Consider the following 18,671-nt stretch of genomic DNA (forward strand, 5'->3'; position numbering starts at 1 on the left):
TGAATATATGGGTCAAGGTTGTAAGCTGAATGAAGGCAGGGCCTGGCCTATGTTGAGTCACCAGCATGAGACTTATGTACTTGTGGAAAGAAAGAGTGAACTTTTCTTTCTATAGAAAGAACATCTTATATACCTAAAAAATACTCCACAAACCTCCGCCTTCTCGGTCTCTCAGTTTATTCAAGAGGAGTTGATATTTTAATCCTGAGGAGTTTAGAGTACGGAATTCTCAAATTTGAGCACAGAAGGATCCCTGCTTAGGGAGGGGAGAGAATACTTGGGGGAAATGTTGCTTTCCCTTGATTGACTTCTCTGGTCTTGGCAGCTTTGCTTGTGTGGACTCAGTAGAAGTGCAGGAGACCCAGCAACCTGGGGGTGAGGTAAGGATGCTCCCGGCAAAGGGCCGACGATTGGGACTCACCTTGGTTTGTACCAGAGACCGTGACCACCCACAAATCCAACCGGAAGCTTGTCCCAGGTCCTTGTGGGCTTAGGAAGTGGACTGTCGTAGGATTTAGGGGAGATTCAGGCTCAGATTTGGAGTTTCTTGTACATAAACATTCTGGAATGAAAAAAGCCAGAGATTTTTGATGGCACCGATTGTGCCATTTCCAGCTCCCCTCCTCTCTTGATGCCCCTCAAATCATAAGGTTGCTAAAGGTGCAGGTTTCTGGTTAAATTTTAGATGTTTTCCTGGGAGCGTAATTACAATTTGTGTGTAACTAAGGAAATTCCACCCCTCCCCCCGCCTCGGCTTTTAATTCATCCAGGGATTGAAAGGCCGGTCTGTAAAGTCTGTTTAACTGGACTTGGCATGGAGGGGCATTTCAAGGTTGTGACATAATGCGTTTGTCATGAGCAAAGTAAGTTTCTTAAAGGAAGTTTCTGGTTTCTGTAATAAAACATCATTGTATCATGAAATTTAAACCGATGAATTTTAAGTTGTGAAGGAGTCCCCTGTGGGTGAAAGCCTTTATCTGTCCTGCTTGATAGGCTTTTGAATATACCTTTGATCCTAAAATTTCTTTTTAAAAGAAGAGTTCCCTTGATGTCACTAAAATTTTTGTCTAATCTTTGTGGCCTGGTATGCAGTTTTCATTGCCACACAGTTGTATCATGGAGCAGGAGTGACTTTAAACTATTTTAAGCTGTAGAGATAAAGCCAGCCCAAGAGGTAGCTGAGTTGAGGTGTCCCCAGGGCATTTCTGTCATTAGGTTTGGGTGCTGATCTTTTATCTTTCTGGCCCTCTGGCTAGGACCAACTGTGTTCACCTTCTTTTCTCTCTCTCTCTCTCTTTTTTTTTTTTTTTTTTTTTGTTCAAAATTGCTTCTTTATGTTTTTTCAAGAATTCACTATTGGTATGTTCCCTAGTTAGAGTGAAAAAATCATAATTTGTAGAGTTAACTGCAAACAATTTATTTGTGTGACTTCCCTGGTGGTCCAGTGGTTAATACTCCCCACTTTCAATACAAGGGTTGCAGTTAGATCTCTGGTCAGGGAACTAAGATCCCACATGCCACAAGGTGCAGCCAGAATATAAAATCTGTGCAAATGTGTGATTCAAATGCTCACATCAGTGTCTGTGCTCAGTTTGTCCTGTTGATGATGTGTTTGTGCAAAAAGTGAAGTTAAGATGGCATTGAAATTATGTATTTGTTTCCTTTTCTGCTGTAACAAATAAATTTATTATCTTACAGTTCTGGTGTTCAGAAGTCAGAAATATGTTTTATTTGGGCTATCCTAAGGTATTGTCCAGGCTGCATGTCCTCCAAAGACCCTGGAGGAAAATCCAGATCCTTGCCTTTCCCAACTTGTAGAGGGCGCCTGTATTACTTGGCTTGTGGCCCCTCCTCCACATTCAAAGCCAACAGTATAGCATCTCTGTACGTTTCTCTGCTCTGACTCGCTCCTTTGCAGTCAATGCCCTTCTCTCCGTCTGATCTTTTGTCGCATTGCCTTCTCGGACTCTGACCTTCCTTCTCCCTTCTTAAAAGGGCTCCTTGTGATTACAGTGGGTCCACCTGCATAATTCAGGATATACCTCCCATCTCAAGGTCTTAATTTAATCACACCCACAAAATCCCTTTAGCATATATAAGGTGACTTACTCACAGTTTCCAGGGATGAGAACATGACATCTTTGAGGGACTATTTAGCTGCCACATATTAGAATATAGTTTTAAATTTATTATTTCTGTTTAGCTCTTGTTTTATACATTTCCCAAACTCTCTTTGAAAATCACAGAAATGTGTACTCTGTGCTCTGCTTTTTAGATGAAAACATGTCAATAAAAATACACAGTTTTACAAAATAGTAGAAAATATCTTACATTTAACTGTGAAATTAAAGTTGGTGACAAAAGAATTTAGACTTTAATACTGTTTTTCCAGGGCAGAGAAGGTTTCTTTGAATTTTGAATTCCCTACTTAATGGACTGATTGGCCACAATTCTTGAGTTTTCAGGAACTTTAGCGAGTGCACTTGTTACACACACACACACAGACATACAGGCGTGCTTGCACGCGCGTGCACACACACACACACACGTACAGGTAGGGTCCCTTGATGGTACTGCCTATTAGGTGTTTGGGGTACCAGTCTTCCAGATTTCAACTTAGAGAAGTTCTTGCTCCAGCTCATTTCTCTGTCCTGGCCAGGGGGTGGCTTTTTCTGTTAACCACTCTTTACCCCTGCCTGAATCCGAGACCTAGTGTTTACATTCTGAAAGATGTGATTTGAGGCTGTTGTAAGCAAGATGCCATCAGCTCTTTGTTCTCCTCTCTCTGAAGATTGAAAAGAAAATGTCCACAGGACCTTAAAACTTTTGCGCATATAAAACTGGGCTTGTCCTTTATTTGTAGGTTACCATTTAGACACAAAAATGTTCAAATACAACGACCTTTAAATTAATCTCAGGTGAAATTTTGTTGTCTGGGACCTTGACCATGACTTTGTAATTCTCTTGTTTTTCTGTCTCTCTCTTAGTAAATGTGACTAAAGGAGTGAATTAAAGTCATGTATGATGCCAGCTGAAATCCAAGTAGATTATATAGTCAGTGCAAAGCATAAACCTGAAATAGCTCCGAGGAGGCCTTGTCAGATGAGCCATCACTTGAAAAGGCAATCTCTTGCTTGGAACTGATTCCAGACAGGAAGTACTCACAGCAGTACAGATGATTCTATTGGTAGTTGCATTTGTTCTTATGTGTAGCTCCTTAACTATGAAAAAAACAAGATTACTTTCATCTGTGTGTGAAAATAGAGACTTGTGAGGGTTTCAGACAGAAAACGGAGTGCGAAGGTATCTAAAGATGTCTGATTGATGGGATTAGTGTTTTATTTTCCGTTCATATCACAGATGAGGCCTGTGAACAGGGACTGAGCTTGGGGAAAGTGTGGCTGGCATCTTGTTTACCTCTTGTGTTCTTGTGGCTGATACTTGAGAGTGTTTTGAATACATAGATTGGAAAATGAAACTATTTTAAATGTATACATTTTTATTTACAGCTGCTGCCGAAGGAAAAGGCAAAAGTGGGGAAGACTTTTTTCAGAAGGTAAGTGACTTTTTACTCCTGTCTTGGCGATAATTAAGAGAAATGTACCTGTCTCAGCAGCTACACCGGAAGCCCCTGAAAGCTCCCCTTCTCTGTGAAGGGGACTAGGTTTATAGCTGAAGATGCTCGGGGCAAGAAAAGGGTGGTAGGCTGTTTGGGACTTAACCCTTCAAAGGCAGCTCCCTCTGGGCAAACTTAATGAAGTTTTCCATTGAGGCCATGAGGACTGCCAGATCTCCTACCAGATTATCTTCTTTACCTGTTTCCTCCTTGCTTAAACACATACCTGCCCTAGGGAGTTGGAGAGGAGTCCCTTACAGAGGCTTCATTTCTTTCTTTTTTTTTTAAATTATTTTTAAATAGAAGGATAATTGCTTTGCAGAATTTTGTTGTTTTCTGTCAAACCTCAACATGAATCAGCCATAGGTATACATATATCCCCTCCCTTTTGAACCTCCCTCCCATCTCCCTCCCCATCCCACCCCATCCCACCCCTCAGGTTGATGCAGAGCCCCTGTTTGAGTTTCCTGAGACATCCAGCAGATTCCCGTTTCCTGTCTGTTGTACATATGGTAGCTATCTATTTTCGGAGAAGGCAATGGCACCCCACTCCAGTACTCTTGCCTGGAAAATCCCATGGACGGAGGAGCCTGGTAGGCTGCAGTCCATGGGGTCGCTAAGAGTCGGACGCGACTGAGCGGCTTCACTTTCACTTTTCACTTTCATGCATTGGAGGAGGAAATGGCAACCCACTCCAGTGTTCTTGCCTGGAGAATCCCAGGGATGGGGGAGCCTGGTGGGCTGCCGTCTATGGGGTTGCACAGAGTCGGACACGACTGAAGCGACTTAGCAGCAGCAGCAGCTATCTATTTTACATATGGTAATGAAAGTCTCCATGTTACTGTCTTCATACATCTCACTCTCTCCTCCCCTCACCCCATGTCAGAGGCTTCATTTCTGGTAAGCAGGACCATGGGTGGGGTGATAAAATAGACAGGAGATGCTTACGACTCGTAAGCATCTGATGCGTAGGACTGATGCTTACGTGAGCTCTCTGCTCACGACTGGTAACCTTGTCTGTTGTGTCCCTGGCGGCCCTCTGTAAGTGCTGACCTTCAGTGAAGTCAGCCTGGCCAGTCATAAAGGGAGACAGGAGTAAAACTGATGGCAAGGGATTTGAGATCCTGTCGAGAACAGTTGATTACTTTCTGGTTAGCTCTGTTTTAAAGTAAGTGTTTTATGTAAGGGAAGATGTCTGTCTTTGCCAAGAAGTTGACTGAAGTCCCATCCTTCTTTCTTTTGTTCATTTGAGTTTATTATATTGATATTTGTGTTTGTTGTTGGTATCCAGAAAGCATGTATGTAGGAACAAATATACAGTTTGTCTCAGAGTGACACACAGTAGCAATTATGCTGCTGCTGCTGCTAAGTCGCTTCAGTCGTGTCCGACTCTGTGCCACCCCATAGACAGCAGCCCACCAGGCTCCCCCGTCCCTGGGATTCTCCAGGCAAGAACACTGGAGTGGCTTGCCATTCCCTTCTCCAATGCATGAAAGTGAAAAGTGAAGGTGAAGTTGCTCAGTCGTGTCCGACCCTCAGCGACCTCATGGACTGCAGCCTACCAGGCTCCTCCGTCCATGGGCTTTTCCAGGCAAGAGTACTGGAGTGGGGTGCCATTGGATGTGGTTAAATATCGCTGTGGTAGGTCATCGAGCTTTTGGAAAATACCTGTGTGACCAGATGTGGCTTTTACAAGTAAGCCTCTTTACTCTCTTGCTTTCTGTGTGATCTGATCTTTTTTTTGTCAAGTTCATTATTCATCTGCATTTTCTTCCAAGGATATAAAAAGCGAATATTTTCAGAGCTGATACTGGTCTTGCCCTTTCTTCATTCTGAAAATATTTGTTTACCACCTGCTGTGTGCAACACACTGGAAAGACCAAAATGAGCAAGGCGTAGTCCCCGCCCTAAAGGAATTAGTCTGGTGTTTGATTATATAGCTGCCTAAATAGGAGGGGAGTCTGGGCCAGAGAGGATTAAGCTCTTGACTGGGACTTGAGGAGATTAAAAAGGACTTCTTGAGATCTTTTGAAGGGTGGAAATTAGCCAAGTGGAGGGATAGGCTTGGGTGGGTAGAAAGAGCATTCTGAGTGAAGAAACAGAATGGAGAAAAGCTCCGATGTGGAGCAAGTCATGCGGCGTTCACATTTCAAAGCATCATCCGAGAGGTCCATAGTGCAGGTGAGGTTTACTGTCCTATATGATGAAGTACCTTCTTTGTATGGGGGTGGGGGTGCATTCCTAAAGGGATTTAATTAAAAATTTGCTGTGCTGGCCAAACAGAATATGCCAGACCACGGTTTTCTACCCCTGCTTTTTAGGCTCCTGCTGTTGAAATTTGTGTACTATGTCTGAAGCCCCCTTACTTGGTATTATCTGACATTGGTTCATGTACAGCTTGTACTCAATGCTTGGGCAATTCAGAATCTCTGCTTTTGGCTGGGGTAGGCTTGCCACAAGGCAAAGAAAAGAGAAGACAAATAGAAATCACAGAGTTGCCTTGGTTTGTCTGTGATGATACAAATAGATGCAATCTATGGAAGGATTTTTTTTTTTTAGTTCTTTAACTTTTGAAGAGATATAAAAAACAGACCGTTCAGCTTTATATGACTCACATTTTAAAAACAATCAAAACACAGTGTATGTGGTCATAAAGGACCTTCATTCTTAGAAGATTTGCTAATATTTATCACTCTTTACAGAGCTATGTATACATTCCAGCAGTTTAAATGGAAACACATGTCTGAATCCAGGAACATATGTGCATCCCACAAACCATGAGTTGGAATCATCGATTCCATTCTTGATCACAGGTTAATGAGGTCTCTGAGTAACTAAATGGAGTACTTTTTAATCTCATTTTCTTCTTGAGCTCAATAAAGAGTGTCTTCCTGAACAACAAGGGTCCGTGTGGGATTTGGATACTTACCATGGGAAAAAGCTCCTATAACTTAATAAAAGTGGAACAGCTCAAATGTCAGAAAAGCAGTTTTTAGTGTTTTGACCAGAGAGAAGAATAAATTACAGTCTACATTAGAATGAAGGAAAGGAGGAGTATTGAATTGTCCTCCAGGAACTTTCTTTTAGTTGCATATCTCCCATTTAAAAATAATAGCATTTGGGGAAACATTTAGGAACAAAAAATAAACCACATTGCTGGTTGTGAGCATCTTTGAAAAAACGCTATTTTTCTTTCAGGGAAATGCAAATATGAAGGTTATATATGCTTATTTTTAGGATGTCTTTTGGATTTTGACTCAGGGGGTATGTATCACAAACTGACATTGACATTAAAATCTCTCTTTGAGCTTAGTTTAAAATTGGACTATCCCCGCCCCTCATTTTTTGTTTTTTTTATTATTATCCTGATTTTAAAAAGATCTAAGCCTGGAAGTATAACTCGTGAATTCATACTAGCTCTCCCTGATGGGCTTTCTGGATGTCTCAGTGGTAAAGAATCCACCTGTGATGCAGAAGATACAGGAGACGCTGTGGATTCGATCCCTGGGTCAGGAAGATCCCCTGGAGGGGAGGGCATGGCAACCCACTCCAGTATTCCTGTCTGGAGAATCCCATGGACAGAGGAGCCTGGCAGGCTACAGTCCATAGGGTAGCAAAGAGTTGGACATGACTGAAGCGACTGAGCATACACACTTCCTGATGAGAGGGTTGGAAGAGGAGGATGAGACTTTTATATATTATTTTGTTTTTTTGTCAAAATATATGTAAAACTATAACAATATGATTATATTAACTATTTTCATTAATGATTTTCAAAAATGAAAAAATAAAACTTTAAATACCTTTAAGAGTAAAAATGGTTAGATTTCCACAAAGGATTGAAATCATAGTTTAACAACTGCTGGGATCATCAGATCTATTGTGTCAAATTTGGAGCCATAATGTATAGTTGTTTAGTTGACTCTACACTTAAAATTCTCCTCTGGAGTCACAGCTACTACTTAATTTCAAAGGGCTTCCTGGTTTTCTGTAGATTGTTTTGTTGTCTGTGTATTGCCAGGAAGATCCCCTGGAGGAGAGCATGGCAACCGACTCCAGTATTCTTGCCTGGAGAATCCCATGGACAGAGGAGCCTGGTGGGCTAAGTCCATAGGGTCACAAAGAGTTGGACACGACTTAAACAACTTAGCATGCACACACACAATGTTTTATTTCCATTGATACTCTATTGGGATAAAAGACTAACTGGGTATAGCAGATACATCCAGCAATATCATGCCTTAAAGAACAGTTCTTTATTTTACTTTGATGTAACATTCCAAGGAGAGTATGCTAGCTTGGTGGGTAGTGCTGTCTCATGCTGTCAGTGACAGACCCACATCTCTTCTATGACTGATTGTTCCTTAAGGCATGTATCTCATCTATATAGTTGAAGCTGGGTCATTACCATGGCCACATGTGAGCTGATGAGGAGGTGGAAGATGCCCTGGTCTTCAGGTCCAGGTCTGGGTCTGTCGTATGTCACTCGTTCTCACATTCTGTAGGAGAAAACTCATGTATGTGGCCTTATGTAACTGTAGTCATAGGGGTGGGAGGAGGAGTGTCTGGAGGAAATAGTGATTTTGCAAGTGCTGCCTAACAAAAGGCAGATTGTCAGGGAGAAATAATGTGGTCAAGAGGGTAATGTCTCTGTATTATGCTTTGAAACCTTTTGTATTATCTTGAGGGCTGCTGTAAAAGTGTACCACAGATTGAGTGATTTACACAATAAAATGGATTGTCTCACAGTTCTGGAGGCTGGAAATTTAGGGTCAAGGTGTGAGCAGGGCTCTGCCTTCTGAGTGCTGAGAGAGAATCTGGTCCACGCCTCTCTCCTGGCTCCTGGAGATGTGCTCACCATCTTTGGTGTTCCTGGCTTCTAGAAGCTTCAACCTGATGTCTGCATGTGGAGTTCTCCCCGTGTGTATCTGTCTGTGTCCACATATCTCCTTTTTATAAGGACAATAGCCCTATTGGATTAGGGCTCAGTCTAGTGATCTTATCTCAATAATTACATCTGCAGTGACCCTGTTTCCAGTCAGTTCTTACTGGTGGTTAGGATTTCAACATTATGAATTTTGGGGGATATGGCTCAACCTATAATATCTTTTAATGGATGAAATGATTTTGTATAAAATTTACTATAGTCAGAAAAATTTGGTAAAACTGTAAATGTTATCACATTTTGATACTCAGTTTGATTTATAGATTTTAATTTCCTAGTCACTTATACTAGAGACTTCCCTGGTGGCTCAGATGGTAAAGCGGTAAAGCCTACAATGTGGGAGACCCGGGTTGGGAAGATCTCCTGGAGAAGGAAATGATAACCCACTCCAGTATTCTTGCCTGGAAAATCCCATGGACGGAAGAGCCTGGTAGACTACAGTCCATGGGGTCGCAAAGAGTCGGACACAACCGAGTGACTTCACTTTCACTGATACTAAATCTTTTTCTTTCCTTATAGCAAGTCATTTTTACACTTGATCTTAGCCAAAAGGCCGAGAAGCAATATAGCAAGTCATTTTTAAGCTGTTTATAACAAATACATAATTAACATGCAAGAAAAAGAAAAAAAAGTCTACTTAGTCATCCTACCTTTGAAAGAAAACTACTGTTTATACATTTGTTGACAGTCCCTAAGTTGTGTCTGACTCTTTGTGACCTCTTGGACTGCAGCATGCCTGGCTTCCCAGTATCTCCTGGAGTTTGCTCAAACTTATGTCCATTGAGTCATTGATACCATCCAACCTTCTCATCTTGTGTCACCCCCTTCTCCTCTTGCCTTCAATCTTTCCCAGTATTGCCATCTTTTCCAATGAGTTGGCTCTTTGCATCAGGTAGCCTAAGTATTGCAGCTTCAGCTTCAGCATCAGTCCTTCCGATGAATATTCAGAGTTGATTTCCTCTATGATTGACTGGTTTGATCTTCTTGCTGTCCAAGGGACTCTCAAGAGTCTTCTCCAGCACTGTTGTTTATATACTTCAGTCCTTTTTTCTATATATTAAAAATGTATATAAAATGCTTTTTAATATTCTTTAATTGGCTGATGAGATTACAAATTAGACCATATTGGATACATCCCAGATGTTTTTCTATATTAGAATTTTGCACATTCTTCAGTAATTGTGTTTTTTATTCTTTGACTCTAACTATACTTACAAAAGGAGGGAATAGATTCAACTTTTATCGCTTTCTGTCTAGTTTTTGTCCACTTGTCATGGCAACTTTAATTGAAACACATGGAAATGATCTGCCAGGAGTTTTACAGTTCTATGGGCAGTTGTTCATGGCTTACTCACTGTCTGTCCTGTTTCCTTTAATCAGTTCTTTTTTACATTTCTCTTGTGAAATGACTATGGCGAGATCTTGGAGGGGAAAATGTGTTACACTGTATTAGGTGGGGATGAGTAAAGTGATTGTATTGCAAATGTGATTCATCAAAGCAAAATGCTTTAGGAATCTTGAATCCTGTTGGCTGAAGAGGGGAAAACCCAGTGAGTGTTGTAATTGATGAAACCAGATTTTCTGTTACATTGGGTTATATACATAATTTTTCCACAAAGTACACATCGCATGTTTTAAATGTGGGGTATTTTATATCATTAAAATACGTCAGTTAGAAAACTGATCTGTAAACTATGGTTTTTCAAAAGGGCTTATCACTAAGGCCAGTATAAATAAGAAACTGTCTGATGGTTTATGCGGTATATTTTTACTACCCTCAGGTTCATCTTTTTAGGCAAATAGATTACTTTTGTCATTTTGAGACTGAAAAGTAGCAAATGTTGTCTTCTGGGGTAAATTGCTTGGAGGAATAGCTGGCTCCCTTTGTATCTCAAAACAAGTACATTAGGTGGTCTTAGATGAGGACTACTTAAATATTTTTATTGGAAGGGAGACAGAAATGTCTAACTACAATTTCTTCTTTCTCCACCGGCCATTAATTTGTTTAGTTTGGATAGCTCATAGTCCTCTGGTCATAGAAATAACTTTTGATTTAATTATTTAAAAGTGCATTCACTTAACTGTAGCTCATGGTATGCTTTCTCTGACACTGAGACTTTTTGCTTAAACATGTAAAATCAAACTTGATTTAAATAAAATTAGGATATTTGACATTTTAATCTCAGTATGTGTTTCAGTAGGGAATATATTCACGTGTTTTGCATTTCAAACATTCCCAAAAGATGTATGTACAGTGGAGTATTTGATGTCACGGTTGTGAAAATGGGCGGACAAGCCTGCAGAACGACAGGGTTGATTTCGATTCCAGACTTAAAGGTGGTCACCAATGGATGTCACCACAAACGGATAGTTAGGCCTTGCAGCTAACATTCAGGGACCCTGAGTTCTTAGTCCTGATGACAGCCTTGTGACCCTGAGTGTAAGTTTCATTGAGAGAATCTATCCCTCTTCTCTTCTACAACTGACTACATAGAGGTGAGTGGCACATATACGACTTGGAAAAAAGAAACACCCCCCCCCCCCAAACAGGTTATGTGGTCATCTTTTGCGTGCTTATTTATTTTTAAAAATTTTTATTGGAGTATAGTTGATTTACAGTGTTGTGCTGGTTTCATGTGTACAGCAAAGTGAATCAGTTATGCTGATTCACTCTTTTTTAGATTCTTTTTGCATATGGTCATCTTTTAGAAAGTTGTTAAAGGTAAGAACCTGTCCTGTTTTTGTATCTTTTAATTTGCTTTCTGTCTTCTAGGAGAGTCTAGCAGTTAAGGGTTATTGAGAAAAGATTCGGAAAAAAGACCATCTTATGTGATTTGCTCGGAGAAGGCAATGGCACCCCACTCCAGTACTCTTGCCTGGAGAATCCCATGGATGGAGGAGCCTGGTGGGCTGCAGTCCATGGGGTCACGAAGAGTCAGACACGACTGAGCGACTTCACTTTCACTTTTCACTTTCATGCATTGGAGAAGGAAATGACAACCCACTCTAGTGTTCTTGCCTGGAGAATCCCAGGGAAGGCGGAGCCTGGTGGGCTGCCGTCTATGGGGTTGCACAGAGTCGGACACGGCTGAAGTGACTTAGCAGCAGCAGCAGCAGCAGCAGCATGTGATTTGCTCATTCTCTGTTCTTAGTGTCCTCTAAGTTCTGTCTTTGTGTTGATTTGAACAAGATGAGCCTGGTGTCAAGCCTGTGTTCTTGAGCATGTTGTACAGTTACCTGTTGAGTTCTGTCATCGTGTCCAGTTTTCTTTGGCAGTCATTTTACACTGCTTTATGAGAACCGCATTTGCTCTTTTATTCCTCTCTCTGCAGAAATGGAAATAGGGGATGCAATTGAGATTCCTTTAAACTGGGTGTTTGATGGCCACGAATATACCCTAATTGCTACTATGATTTTTTAAAGTGACTAATAATAGTGAATGTGAAAAGTGAAAGTTGCTTAGTCATGTCTGACTCTTTGTGACCGCATGGACTATAGAGTACATGGAATTCTCCAGGCCAGAATACTAGAGTGGGTAGCCTTTTGCATCTCCAGGGGATCTTCCCAACCCAGGGGTTGAACCTAGGTCTCCCTCATTGCAGGCAGATTCTTTACCAGCTGAGTCACCTGGGAAGCCTTGTTAAATAATAGTTAACTATTATTTATTTAATAGTTAAATAATATTAGTTAACTATTATTAAAAATAATTAAAAGTTATTTAAATAATTATTTAAAAAGTTATTAAATAAAGTTATGTAACTAAATAAAGTTATCAAATAAAAAACTATTAAAAGTTATTTAAAATATAGTTAAATAATATTAGTTAACTATTATTAAAAATAATTAAAAGTTATTTAAATAATTATTAAAAAGTTATTAAATAAAGTTATATAACTAAATAAATTAAGTTATCAAATAAAAAACTATTAAAAGTTATTTAAAATAATTTTTAAGTTATTAAATAATTAGAAGTTAAATAATTATTTAATAGCTAAATAATAGTTAAGTATTATTTAAAGCAATACCATATGAAAGTTTAGTTGTAACTGGTGAAAATGTCCTTCTCTCTTCCTAAATCCAGACTCAAAGGATTGGATGCTGTAGAAAATCAAATTGAGTTTATGATTGGATTATTATGTAGGCCTTAAAAATCATGCTTTTGTCATCAGTATTTAGTGACTTGGGAAATGGATTATCATATCAATGCAAAAATCAGGACAAAAGGCATATAAATAGGTTGACTCAAATTTTGTTATATATATTTGGGCCTTGAAAGATTACTAAGAAATTATTGTAAAATGTTAAGTTCTGTCTCAATGGTGAGAATATGATTGATTTGTATTCTTTATACTTTTTATGGATTGAACCCGTGTTATTTTTAAAATCAAGATTAATCACCACTGCCACCACCTCATGGAGAAAAACAGATCATAATGGCTGATCTAGGTTGAGGTTGTCCATGAATACATAAATTATTGCCAATTTGTAGAACACACAACATTTTGTTGAGAGAAGTGTCAAAGGTCATTTGATTCTGCCTCCCATGAAGTACTGAAGTTCCTTCTGTATCACCTACAGCAGGTATAAAGACCGTACAGGTCTCACATATGTATACAAGGCAAATAATTTTTAGTAAGTGCTGATTTTCAGAAAGTTTCCACCTTTCTTTCATCCACGTGCTCTTCTTGTTTTGCCATTTGGAGGTATAAAAATTTTTTTTGAAGATTTTTTAAAATAACATCTTTATGTCTTCAGACTAAAGATAACTTAAATTTTATTTATCATATGCCTTAATTTTCATACCACTTACCATTCTATTCTCTTTTAGAAGCAGGATCAGTGTTGTATGTTAATGTGGCAACAATATCTGTACAGTATTTTGAGTATAGGCTGATGAGTACAGTTATCAGATCAGATCAGTCGCTCAGTCGTGTCCAACTCTTTGCGACCCCATGAATCACAGCATGCCAGGCCTCCCTGTCCATCACCAACTCCCGGAGTTCACTGAGACTCACGTCCATTGAGTCACTGATGCCATCCAGCCATCTCATCCTCTGTTGTCCCCTTCTCCTCTTGCCCCCAATCCCTCCCAGCATCAGAGTCTTTTCCAATGAGTCAACTCTTCGCATGAGGTGGCCGAAGTACTGGAGTTTCAGCTTTAGCATCATTCCTTCCAAAGAAATCCCAGGACTGATCTTTAGAATGGACTGGTTGGATCTCCTTGCAGTCCAAGGGACTCTCAAGAGTCTTCTCCAACACCCCAGTTCAAAAGCCTCAATTCTTCGGTGCTCACCCTTCTTCACAGTCCAACTCTCACATCCGTACATGACCACGGGAAAAACCATAGCCTTGACTAGACGAACCTTTGTTGGCAAAGTGATGTCTCTGCTTTTGAATATGCTATCTAGGTTGGTCATAACTTTCCTTCCAAGGAGTAAGTGTCTTTTAATTTCATGGCTGCAGTCACCATCTGCAGTGATTTTGGAGCCCAGAAAAATAAAGTCTGACACTGTTTCCACTGTTTTCCCATCTATTTCCCATGAAGTGATGGGACCGGATGCCATGATCTTCGTTTTCTGAATGTTGAGCTTTAAGCCAACTTTCTCACTCTCGTCTTTCACTTTCATCAAGAGGCTTTTGAGTTCCTCTTCACTTTCTGCCATAAGGGTGGTGTCATCTGCATATCTGAGGTAATTGATATTTCTCCCGGCAATCTTGATTCCAGTTTGTGTTTCTTCCAGTCCAGCGTTTCTCATGATATACTCTGCATATAAGTTAAATAAGCAGGGTGACAATATACCGCCTTGACGTACTCCTTTCCCAATTTGGAACCAGTCTGTTGTTCCATGTCCAGTTCTAACTGTTGCTTCCTGACCTGCATACAGATTTCTCAAGAGGCAGATCAGGTGGTCTGGTATTCCCATCTCTTTCAGAATTTTCCACAGTTTATTGTGATCCACACAGTCAAAGGCTTTGGCATAGTCAATAAAGCAGAAATAGATGTTTTTCTGGAACTCTCTTGCTTTTTCCATGATCCAGCGGATGTTGGCAATTTGATCTCTGGTTCCTCTGCCTTTTCTAAAACCAGCTTGAACATCAGGAAGTTCACAGTTCACATATTGCTGAAGCCTGGCTTGGAGAATTTTGAGCATTACTTTACTAGGGTGTGAGATGAGTGCAATTGTGCAGTAGTTTGAACATTCTTTGGCATTGCCTTTCTTTGGGATTGGAATGAAAACTGACCTTTTCCAGTCCTGTGGCCACTGCTGAGTTTTCCAAATTTGTTGGCATATTGAGTGCAGCACTTTCACAGCATCGTCTTTCAGGATTTGGAATAGCTCAACTGGAATTCCATCACCTCCACTAGCTTTGTTTGTAGTGATGCTTTCTAAGGCCCACTTGACTTCACATTCCAGGATGTCTGCCCTAGGTCAGTGATCACACCATCGTGATTATCTGGGTCGTGAAGATCTTTTTTGTACAATTCTTCTGTGTATTCTTGCCATCTCTTCTTAATATCTTCTGCTTCAATTAGGTCCATACCATTTCTGTCCTTTATCGAGCTCATCTTTGCATGAAATGTTCCTTTGATAGCTCTAATTTTCTTGAAGAGATCCCTAGTCTTTCCCATTCTGTTTTTTTCCTCTATTTCTTTGCATTATCGCTGAGGAAGGCTTTCTTATCTCTTCTTGCTATTCTTTGGAACTCTGCATTCAGATGTTTATATGTTTCCTTTTCTCCTTTGCTTTTCACTTCTCTTCTTTTCACAGCTATTTGTAAGGCCTCCCCAGACAGCCATTTTGCTTTTTTGCATTTCTTTTCCATGGGGATGGTCTTGATCCCTGTCTCCTGTACAATGTCACGAACCTCATTCCATAGTTCATCAGGCACTCTATCTATCAGATCTAGGCCCTTAAATCTATTTCTCACTTCCACCTGAATGGTCTAGTGGTTTTCCCTACTTTCTTCAATTTAAGTCTGAATTTGGCAATAAGAAGTTCATGGTCTGAGCCACAGTCAGCTCCTGGTCTTGTTTTTGCTGACTGTATAGAGAGGCCATAATATCCGTAGTATAGATATGATCCAGAATTAGCTAAAGGCTATGTAATCTTCAGGCACTGAGTTGGCTTTTTTTTTTTTTTTTTGCTATTCTTCACCCAAATAAAGAGGAATGTTTGCCTCATATTGTCATTGCTAGGTACATAATATGAAATTAAGGATACTAGGTTTCTGACTGGCAGGTAAGCCCACTTAGAAATCGCTCACGTGCTCTGTCACTGTAATCTGACCTGACCTTGGGCTTGGAGATCACATGGCAGTTAAGGTGGCCAGAACACGCAAATGTGGGGAGCATCCCTTTGAAAGAGTTCACCTATCTTGGCTCTGTGTAATGGGAACTCCTGCATGATTTTCTTTCTTCATTATGGACCCCCATAAGGTTCCCCAGAAAAGGGCTTGACCACAGCATGACAGCCTAATGGGGTAAGGCAGTGACTCTTCATGTGACTTGAGAGAATGCTGTGACATTTAGTAAAGAGCTTTAAACTTTACTGCTTTAAAATGGGTGTACAGGGACTTCCCTGGATAAGACTTTGCCTTCCAATGCATAGGGCATCGGTTTGATCCCTAGTTGGAGAGCTGAGATCCCACAGGCCTCCTGGCCAAAAACATAAAACAGAAGAAATATTGTAACATTCAATAAAGACTTTAAAAATGGTCCATACCAAGATTCCTTAAAAAACTGGAAATAGAACTGTCATCAGTTCAGTTCAGTCGCTCAGTCGTGTCCAACTCTTTGTAACCCCATGAATCGCAGCACGCGAGGCCTCCCTGTTCATCACCATCTCCCGGAGTTCACTCAGACTCACATCCATCAAGTCGGTGATGCCATCCAGCCATCTCATCCTCTGTCGTCCCCTTTTCCTCCTGCCCCCAATCCCTCCCAGCATCAGAGTCTTTTCCAATGAGTCAGCTCTTCGCATGAGGTGGCCAAAGTACTGGAGTTTCAGCTTTAGCATCATTCCTTCCAAAGAACACCCAGGGCTGATCTCCTTCAGAATGGACTGGTTGGATCTCCTTGCAGTCCAAGGGACTCTCAAGAGTCTTCTCCAACACCACAGTTCAAAAGCATCAATTCTTCGGCGCTCAGCCTTCTTCACAGTCCACCTCTCACATCCATACATGACCACTGGAAAAACCATAGCCTTGACTAGATGGACCTTTGTTGGCAAAGTAATGTCAGTGCTTTTGAATATGCTATCTAGGTTGGTCATAACTTTCCTTCCAAGGAGTAGGCATCTTTTAATTTCATGGCTGCAGTCACCATCTGCAGTGATTTTGGAGCCCAGAAAAATAAAGTCTGACACTGCTTGCAATGTTTCCTCATCTATTTGCCATGAAGTGATGGGACCAGATGCCATGATCTTCGTTTTCTGAATGTTGAGCTTTAAGCCAACTTTCTCTCCTCTTTCACTTTCATCAAGAGGCTTTTTAGTTCCCCTTCACTTTCTGCCATACGGGTGGTGTCATCTGCATATGTGAGGTTATTGATATTTCTCCTGGCAATCTTGATTCCAGCTTGTGCTTCTTCCAGCCCAGCGTTTCTCATGATGTACTCTGCATATGAGTTAAATAAGCAGGGTGACAATATACAGCCTTGACGTACTCCTTTTCCTATTTGGAACCAGTCTGTTGTTCCATGTCCAGTTCTAACTGTTGCTTCCTAACCTGCATATAGGTTTCTGAAGAGGCAGGTCAGGTGGTCTGGTATTCCCATCTCTTGAAGAATTTTCCACATGACCCAGCAATGCCACTGCTGGGCATACACACTGAGGAAACCAGAATTGAAAGAGACATGTGTACCCCAGTGTTCATTGCAGCACTGTTTACCATAGCCAGGACATGGAAGCAACCTAGATGTCCATCAGCAGATGAATGGATAAGAAAGCTGTGGTACATATCCATAATGGAGTATTACTCAGCCTTTAAAAAGAATGTATTTGAATCAGTTCTAATGAGGTGGATGAACTGGAGCCTGTTATACAGAGTGAAGTAAGCCAGAAAGAAACGCACCAATACAGTATACTAACGCATATATATGGAATTTAGAAAGAAGGTAACGATAACCCTGTATGCGAGACAGCAAAAGAGACACAGATGTATTGAACAGTCTTTTGGACCCTGTGGGAGAGGGTGAGGGCAGAATGATATGGGAGAATGGTAGTGAAACATGTAAAATATCATATGTGAAATGAATTGCCAGTCCAGGTTTGATGCATGATTCAGGGTGCTCAGGGCTGGTGCACTGGGATGACACAGAGGGATGGGATGGGGAGAGAGGTGGGAGGAGGGTTCAGGATGGGGAACACATGTACACCTGTGGTGGATTCATGTCAATGTATGGCAAAACCAATAGAATATTGTAAAGTAAAATAAATTAATAAAAAAATAAAAAAAATAGTTATCTTTTACTAAATTTGAAAAAAAAATGGACCACACCCGCCCCCCCCCCCAAAAAAAAATAAATGGGTTTATAGAAGAATTGGCATGTTGAAAAATTGGGTGTGATGGTGATGTCATTTTCTTCTAGATAATGATATGAATAGTGTTGAATTGGTTTTTTTTTTTTTTTTTTTGTATTTTCAAGGTCAGACAGCTGGTTGGTGGCAGCCAGGACCTGAAGATGCTTTTTGGACTTTGATTGTTTTTAATAAAATACAAATTATTTTCTTTAAATGTTGATTAGCATGCTCTCTTGAGCATGTAGACTGTGCCTGTATAGTGAGAAAAGTTCTGGCTAAAGCTGTAAATTTTGCTGACTAGGGCTCTGAATTAGGTTCATTGTGGTGCATTAGAGGGACTGCCAAAGGCCTGGAGGCAAATTAATATGGTAAAATAAATGGTAAGGATTTTGTAATCCTTTGTATTTTGTTTGAACAGTCAGGTTTCAAGATCATCTTAAGGTTGGTTCTTCTGAAGTTGGCACCTGTTATTTCACTATTTTACTTTATCCAGGAGACATACAATAATGGCTTATTGTCATCTTATGAGTCAGTCTTTTCTTCAACTTAGGAATCCTTTCTGGTTTCTTAAAGAACAGCCTTTTACCTG

The 18,671-nt window shown here is 40.4% G+C and overlaps 1 protein-coding gene and 1 pseudogene across 9 annotated transcripts in view; one reads left to right on the top strand and one right to left on the bottom strand.

The window, feature by feature from the left end:
• Window positions 1–18,671, top strand: part of BICC1 (BicC family RNA binding protein 1) — a 352,390-nt gene that overhangs the window by 104,357 nt on the left and 229,362 nt on the right. For 8 of the 9 annotated variants that reach the window (XM_055589551.1, XM_055589552.1, XM_055589553.1 and 5 more), the window contains one exon: window positions 3,510–3,556. Coding sequence is in view for 6 of the 9 variants with exons in the window: in XM_055589535.1 (XP_055445510.1) it covers window positions 3,510–3,556 (47 nt within the window). In the remaining 3 variants the exon portion in view is untranslated. Of the gene's footprint in view, window positions 1–3,509; window positions 3,557–5,639; window positions 5,798–18,671 lie in introns of those variants that run through there. The other variant, XM_055589544.1, reaches the window with a different exon arrangement.
• LOC129642433 (uncharacterized) lies at window positions 8,965–9,126 on the bottom strand (annotated as a pseudogene).

Source organism: Bubalus kerabau, chromosome 1 (genome assembly GCF_029407905.1).
Source record: "Bubalus kerabau isolate K-KA32 ecotype Philippines breed swamp buffalo chromosome 1, PCC_UOA_SB_1v2, whole genome shotgun sequence".
Classification (NCBI taxonomy): domain Eukaryota; kingdom Metazoa; phylum Chordata; class Mammalia; order Artiodactyla; family Bovidae; genus Bubalus; species Bubalus kerabau.